The sequence below is a fragment of the Thermobia domestica genome, chromosome 7 (genome assembly GCF_964235325.1).
Source record: "Thermobia domestica chromosome 7, izTheDome1.hap1.1, whole genome shotgun sequence".
NCBI lineage: Eukaryota > Metazoa > Arthropoda > Insecta > Zygentoma > Lepismatidae > Thermobia > Thermobia domestica.
The window spans coordinates 116837748-116846139 of NC_137460.1; the positions used below are offsets into that span (position 1 = coordinate 116837748).

An 8392-nucleotide genomic window follows, 5' to 3' on the forward strand; every position below is an offset into this window, starting at 1 on the left:
ATAATGCTCTCTGTATACAGTTGTATTCATATATTTATAGGTGAATTTAAACATAGCTACATGTGTATATAGACATTGGAACAGTGGTAAAGCAAGAGCGGAAGAACGGAAGCAAGAGCGTTACATATGTTTAGAGAGTGCAACATCTCTGCAATTCTGGTGAACCTGCGATAGCCATTTTCTTCTGTAGATTGCTTAAAGTATTAACAAACTTAATCAATTATCATATTTATATCATAATTAAATGATAGAGATTATTTAGGATTGTATGTGTCCTAGTTGGAGTAACGGACGTGACCGATGAAAGTAACGGACATGACAAGTATAATTTTATCATATCCAACTCTTCAATTAACACATGAATGTAAAATTGAACAATAAATTTAGTAAGTTTACTGAGAGGTAAATAGATTACGTCCTGTTTTATTGTAGCAAAATTTATTTAAACATAATACGTGAGTCCTTCATCTTTTATGTTAAAAAACGAGACTACTCAACATATCTCTCAATAATACTGAATGTTGATTAAATAAATCAAACAATGTAACAGTGCCATTTGTAATATAATGAAAACAATAGCATGAGAAGTTGCAAAATGAAAAACAAACATCATTCATCATCACTATTATAAACGTCAGTGTACCTTACATGCTAATGTCTTGGAAGATGCACAAAATCAAATTTATCTTCAAATATCTGTACTTTTATCAACTTAGGAAGAACAGTTTTACTAACAAAATTATGGTGTTTGTCACATTGTTAAAAGTGGTGGTAACGAAGCAAGCAAGGAATTGTTAACACTGAATTCCAAGGTGCATCCAAATGTATCTTATTTCCTTCAATGTCCTCCTTGGGCACGTAAAAGAGTGAGATGTTCGTGCAAATCTCCTAAGCTGCGTGAAAATACTCGAAATCAAAGACACCCTGATAAGCCTTCAGCCGAAAACGAGAAATTCAATGCACTGTGCAGATACAAACGTTGTGAGGACTCTCGTTCATGACAAGAATATGCTGAGGTCTGAGTAAATGAAACTTAGTTTATGACACTTTAACTATTGGATGTTTCTCTCTAAATTACTGTAAGCTTCTTCTATAGTCATTATCATGTAATGAACTGGAATTTTCTCTTGCTTCATGATCACTATATTTTTGAACGATTGTACATCTCTTGCTGGGAGCTAGGCGATTTAAGTCATTTCCGCAGTAAAATGCAATTACTTTAGTGTCTCTTCTTTGATTATTTTAATCATTTTCGTTAGCAAGACACGTGATAAATGCTTGCAGACATCAGGATGTAGCGTACGCCGCACTATCTCTTGCACAACAGCCTTTCGCTTCCTTGGGCTATTAGGCAAAGACTCCGTAGTTCCCTTCTTGGCTTTTCCGAAACCTTGACGGGTATTATATGTTCCTTTTTTCTTTGTTGGTGTTCTTATTTCTCTTATTTTCTTCTTTAACCTACAAAATCACTGCCTCTTTCTATCTATAGACATCTATTTTTTTTTATCACACACTAATATTGGTTTCTGTTTACGTCGAGCTACTCTTTTTCTCTCCCTATCTCTTTCAGATATTCTTCCCATTTTTCTGGGTTATTTTTCTTTCTTTCCCTGCATTTTACCATGAGGATCCCTTTTTGGTGTAGGTATTGTTTATGAAGATGCCGATAAACTGTAATTAGTGTAGGTGAAACACTTTCTTAAAGCAGGTAGCTTTAAACGTGTTACGTGCGTTACTATTAAAACATCAAATTAAATCGATTGGCAGGTTTCTAAATTTCTGCAAAGGAAGCTCCACGAAAACTAACTTTGGATCTGAAATTGAAAATTTTCTCTGATCCTCTGTTAAAAATTTATGTACACTTTTTTATTATTTTGGTAACGGATGAAAATAAAAACCCCTTGGTTTTAAGTTAACACAGAAGCCACTGCAACTTACATTCTGCAACAAAATAATACTCAACCACAAGTCGAATAATGTTCACATATTTATAGATGCAGTACGTTACGTAACTGCTAATTTAAACGTTATGACAATCTACGAAATACTGCTCTGAACATGCCAACCCAGCACCAGTACTCGAACTCCTCGATTTCAGTCACTCGTAAAACCATTATTTCGTAATGCGACAGGTTTATTTTGCTGAATCAGTAAAATTTACACATTTTTCTGTACAAGGAATGAAATGGTTTCATTTGTAAATAGTTTTCAACTTTTGACTGATTGGTTACATGTTTTCTGGAATGGCCGAAATGCTCCGAATTTTAGAAAGATGCCATGTTCTAAAAACTTCTCCATGTTTTCGGCATTTATTACGTCCACTGTTATGGCGACAACGTAACGGGTATCTAATTCTGTGGCTACTAATACATATTTATTTCGTCCTTCTTTCCTTGGGAATGGCCCAAGTTAGTCATACACCCACGTTGTTGCTATATCCTACAGAGTGATGCAGTAACTTGGCCTGTTTCTGTTCTGGTAGCATTTTTAATCTCCTAGCTTTTAATTTTCAATGAGATAATAAAAATTATCCGTTTATTATTATTATTTCTGAAGATTTGATAGTTCAAGTATTGAAACATCCGAGTATTCAAACATCTGAAGATGACAAAACGTGTGTCATCGTCTATCAATCGCCACCAAAGTTCTTAAGAAAGAAAATACGTGAACTTGAAATTTTCAATCCGATTCGATTTAATTACCTTCAGATTACTGGTCGATCTTCTTGACCACTGAACCACGGTTGCTGCTCAGTAATTGATTCGTCTTTCGTTTGTGTACGAGTATAATATACGCGGCGTATTTGATTCAATATAAAGGAATATTGTATTTTGTTTTTAAAAAATCTGTAATGTTGATAATTTAGTGATTATAGCGATATAATGTCCTCCGAGTCCTCAATTACATATTTGTTTATTTTGCTAATCAATTTGACTATTAACAAGCTACTGTTTTGGGCGAACAGAAAAGGCTCTTTATTTAATCGAACCGGAAGAAGTAACGCTGTAGATGACGGTTTAGTGTTGTTATTTCTTAATCCGGCGGTCCGGGTTCGATTCTCACCCTCGCCATTTGCACTTTCTAAAATGTTTTATTTACAAGGCTAATATCCAATGCTAGATAATAGATAATCTCCAGTGGAGAAATTTAGTGATATAATCCTGAAAATAAAAGAAGAAAAGTGAATTAAGAGAACGAGATATAGTGTTAATTCTGTTAATGGTTCTATATTTAATATTAACCTTAATTTTTATACATTTGTAAATTGTTGTTTATTGACACTGTTTTCACCCCTTTCCTCCTTGTGTATCAATTTGTAAATTTTCACAAATATTATACAAATCAGGAACCCTCAGTTATATTTGCAACCTAAACAGAAATACGCTTAGTGCGGATAAGTTCCCCAACTCGTTTGAGTGTTATCGAAATTTTCATTTCTAATATTTACAAATAAATTACTACATAAAAATATTTAACATTTTCAAAAGTCATTTAACGAAGAATGAAATCTGTAACATACCTACTACCTAACTACTTAGACTTCAATATCGTCACTGGGAGAGGGGGTATAAAATCTCCCTCCATTTTATTAAGTATAATAAAAGCAGGTATATTGGGATGGTATCGCATTAAAATCCGATATTAGCTTAGTAATAGGATCGAACTAAATCTTTCTGCAATAATCAAATACAGTGGCTCTTATCTTCGCAGTCATCTATTCGTAAAATATAGGTATATCTTAGGTTACGAAAGGTAAAACTCAATGGTTATAATTAAATAACGATTTATGAAAAAATATTAAATGCATCGAAATTATGAACAAGAAACTATTAACTATCTGAATGTTTGCATTGGACCTTACAAACTGCCTTAAGGGCTTTATTCTACACCCATTAATCATATAAGCAAATGGTTCAAAAATGAACAAAATAAGTAATTCCAACTCACCTGTTTGAAGAATCTTTAGCATAGACATCAAATATAACAGGATAAGATAATATATAATATATCACACAAAATATATTTATAGCACATTAACAAACTCACTTCAAACCATATATGTGCCACTATCAATTTAACTTGTCAGGAAAACTTTAACTATATATCTTGCAATAATTAAACCACTTCACTTCTTTAAACAACGCTATTTGAAAAATTGCACTTAACTTTTCCAACTTCCGTTAATTTTTAATATTCCAGAATAAACCCTTGGTATGTATAGGAATTATAGGGACGTACATCAGTAAGTAACTTATAAAATGACATATCAGAACAACTTTTCCAATAGATTCCAGTTGACTTTTCCCAGTTCGGATTCCAAGACGATTATGACACTATCGCCTTGTAGAGCGCTATATGTACAAAATAATTCTAGCAGTCGCCGGTAATGGCGTCACTAGTAACTTGATACTTGACAGCTGACAAAGTTTTTTATCCGAATCCTAAATTAATGTAACTCATTACAAATCGGACAAGTTCTTCTTTCCAGGTAACAATACGTATCAATTAGTGGCGTCGGAACGTAGGAGCTCAGGCCCTATTACACCTCCAAATTTTCAATGGGGACTGTGTTCTTCCCCTGAATGATCCATACATATTTTAATTGATTTGTATGTAGAACTACTGTTAATAGTTTCAAAACTGAGTGCAAGGTTTTATATTTACTTAAAAAATAACCTAATACATATCCCGCATAATCTATCCGTATATTATTTGATACGCATATATGTATAATTATTTGAAGTAAGACAACTTGTTTATATAATCCCTCATTTGAATTAATTATAAAATTATTTAAGTCCCCCGACTGCTATCTTCTCACTGGCACCTCTGGTGTCCATATATCTCTTTCTGGTACTGTGCTATGTGCTGCGAGTATAAGTGTGTTAAGACTGCCTTTTGTCATTTCGTGAGCCAGCGTCTTGCCTCACTCCTGCACAAAAATACTCTTTACGATTTGTTCTTTAAACGGGTGGGGAAAACTTCATGCTGCTGTGCTAGCTGCTCTACCAGGCGTAATTAATCTTGGAGCGGGCGTTAATTGGGCTGCCTAACTCACGGATACTATACCTCAAGAATTTATTAGGAACACTGTACATAACTTAAAGGAGAAGATAACTTATATTGAAAATCACCGAATATTATTCAAATAACCTAACGTAAAGGTACAGCTGGATGTCATAATACATATATTCAATGTGTGTTTGTATGTGTGTAAAAATCAATAGAGAATCGATATTTCATTGCCCATATTCTGGGATCAACTGAGTGGTTCATCTCCATCAACAAAGTCAATTTACAAATTTTGACCATTTACATTATGGACAAATTTGATGGTGATCCGTCTAGGAGTTCTTGAGATATATATTTTTATCTCCGGAGCAGACAGGATTAGTAAATACATAATGGAATTGTGTTGAACTAAACTTCCTTAAAATGTATTTAAAATGTATATCAAAATTGTATTGATGACTGCATCACTTGTGTTGATTCCACACAGAAGTTGTATAGCTGCATATGTTTGAGGTAATTCGAAATCGTGTCTTCATCGTAAGTGTTGCAATGTGGTTGCTAATGATAATTTCTTATAGTTTGAAAGAATAGCTTGATGTCATTTATCGTCTATACAGCTGAAGCAGTTATAGGGTATGTAACAAATTGTATATTTTTCCGGTAAATATGACTTTTACGGGTATGTCTGTTGACATACATCCTTCATCGTTTGCAAATCTCTTCACTGGGACGAAGCCTCACTAAATGGTTTGCCATATAGCATGACTAACATATAACACGTGCATAAACTGACTGAAATCAACGTTTCGATAAATGTAATCTAACACCTTTATCCTCTAAGCGTTTCAATCAATTTTATAAGCGAACCGGAGGATTGGTATGTAAATAATAATTTTACAGTATTTGATATATCTGGAAGTATTGTGCATGTCTTCATTTGATCAGTCTAATTCAGTGCATGAACCGACGGCGTTGGACTGAAGTATTTTCTAAAATTCATTTATAATAGAAATAAATAAATACTCATAAATAAAACCTGTATATCTAATATAGATTATGTATACTTCATATATTAGCCCTGCTACAGGTGACGGTAGATGTAACAACACTGCACAGCTCAATAATTGGTTATTACGCATATACCATTACATTTGTTTTTATTTAAATTACTAACGTGCATTGTAATAATTTTCAGTCAGATAATAACGAAGAAGCAGTGACATCGCTTCCGCTCCAATATTTGCAATAATGTTGAAAAATGTCAATTTCTATTGAATGTTGTATATTAGCAGTAATGGTAATTGATTTTTATTATAATATCATATTAAACGTTACTGCGCGTTATCTCGTTAGTAGAAATGAAATGAAATCTTTGTTTTACGTCCCACAGTCATGCCGGTTGGGCTAAACGAGACGGCGATGATGAGGAATGAACAAAATGGTGGAATGAAGAAAGTGTTAGGAAACGGGAGAACCCCGAGAAAATCCACGAGAACGGATTTGTCCACCACAAAGTTCACACGGCGAGAGCTGGGATCAAACCAACGATCACAAACACCGGAGGTGAACGCTCTAGCACCGTGCCCCCTAGCTCGTTAGTAATCAAGCTCTAGTTCTGGTGTATTATTTTTCTCTTCAAAGGCGATAACTGCGAAATATAGATAAGCATGAATTTGGTTAATGAAAGTTACCTAAATTAAAACTGAAATATTCCACGCACTTCGTTATGATAATAATGGTGTTAAAACAAACAGGTATGCGTGAGTTCCATCTCAAAGAGAACATGGTTCTTTGTAGGCGCTAAGTTAGATCATGTCTAGAATGTGCACAGTTCTCCATGTTTCAATCGCAGTTATACTATGGCCGCTATGTCTCTGGCTCTGACACTTCTGCACGTGGACAAAACAATGTTGCCAATTTGTCGTAGGTTTAACCGCACACGCTAAGAATAAACAGAAAAAGCGAACAAATACAACCGAAATGAACTGCTTAATAAATGCTGAATTTTTATGGATTTTTAAAACCTTCCGTGTAAGGAAACAAACTAAAAATAGCCAGAATTAAACATAAAGTAATCGAGTAAATTGACATACCTTCGCTGCCTACATGTATTCGTCACTATCGATAGGTTGAACTCCAAAATCTTGAAATAATTCGTCAGAGTTAACTGCCGAAATATCTTCTTCATCGTCACTGTCGTCGCTGCTATCGTCACCATCACCCAATGTTATGATTAAATCTTCTACAGTTTGTTCGAAGACAACTTCAGCTTCCCAAGCATGCTGCATAATTTTCCACGTATGTTCAACGGCGTTTTTCCAATTATTTGGGGACACTTTCTCGATCGCCTCTATTACTAAATTTTTCACGTCATTTACACGAAATGTTTTATTATGTTGAGCCACATAACCTTTAACTTGAGCCCAAATTAACTCAATTGGGTTAAAATGGCAATGACATGGTGGAAGTCGAATAACTGTATGCCCGTGAGCCTCAGCAATTCCATCGATTTCATATGATGGCTGTCTTGGCTTATAGATTTTTAATAATGCTATTAATTCGGCTTTATTCATATCTGGTGATACTCCAGGAACTTTATTTTTTTCAAGCCACCTTATCATGTCCTCCTTTTTGCTGTTCGTATTTGGAGGTTTATTCGTTTGAACGGAATGATAGGCCGCGTTATCAAGCACGATTACGGAATTCTCGTTAATATTTGGAAGTAGACTATAAACAAACCAGTCTTTGAAAGTTATGGAATTCATTTCCTCGTGATAATCACGAGTGCTCTTTGATTTAAAAAGCAACATTGCCTCAGGTACAAATCCTTATATAATATTGATAAATGTATTGCCTTACTGCGTCATTCTGGAAACGATCTAGAGACGTTTTAACATTGGGCCGATTTCTTTTTTTGTCTGGAGTAACCAAAACTGCCCTGGGAGAATTCAGTTCTTCGGGACATTTTTCTTTTGTTATGTTCTTAACAGTAGACTTTCCCACACGAAGGGCGTCAGCCACTCTGTCCACCACTCTCGTCACAGGGAGAAGAGGGCCACCATTATCGCGCTTTTTCTCGAAATATTCACGAAGTCTGTATATCAATTCTCGGCTTTGTTCTTTATATACTCCTATTTTTTTTTTTTTTTTTTTTTTTTGCCTTCGGTTCTGAAGAACTAGCCATTGTCACTACGTAATTACAATATTCTTAACAACACACCCAAACACAGAAAAAGAAAAGAAAAAACACAAAGTCGTAATAACCAAACACAATCTCAAAGCACTTTTCACTCAACTATGCACAAATAAAAGGGAGAACACGAAGCGGCAACAACGACTTGTTTCCATGTCAGAGCGGTGACAACTCGGTCACTCATTG

The 8392-nt window shown here is 34.6% G+C and overlaps 1 protein-coding gene across 1 annotated transcript; it reads right to left on the bottom strand.

Moving 5' to 3' along the window:
- Positions 1-7115: 7115 nt before the first annotated feature.
- On the bottom strand, positions 7116-7823 carry LOC145689305 (uncharacterized). The gene has a single exon (XM_081763446.1). The coding sequence runs from the start codon at positions 7821-7823 to the stop codon at positions 7116-7118; it is 708 nt and encodes a 235-aa protein (XP_081619572.1).
- Between the last annotated feature and the right edge of the window lie 569 nt (positions 7824-8392).

Coding starts and splice junctions, on each gene's coding strand:
- LOC145689305 (XM_081763446.1), bottom strand. CDS start 7,823: ATGTTGCTTTTTAAATCAAAGAGCACTCGTGATTATCACGAGGAAATG.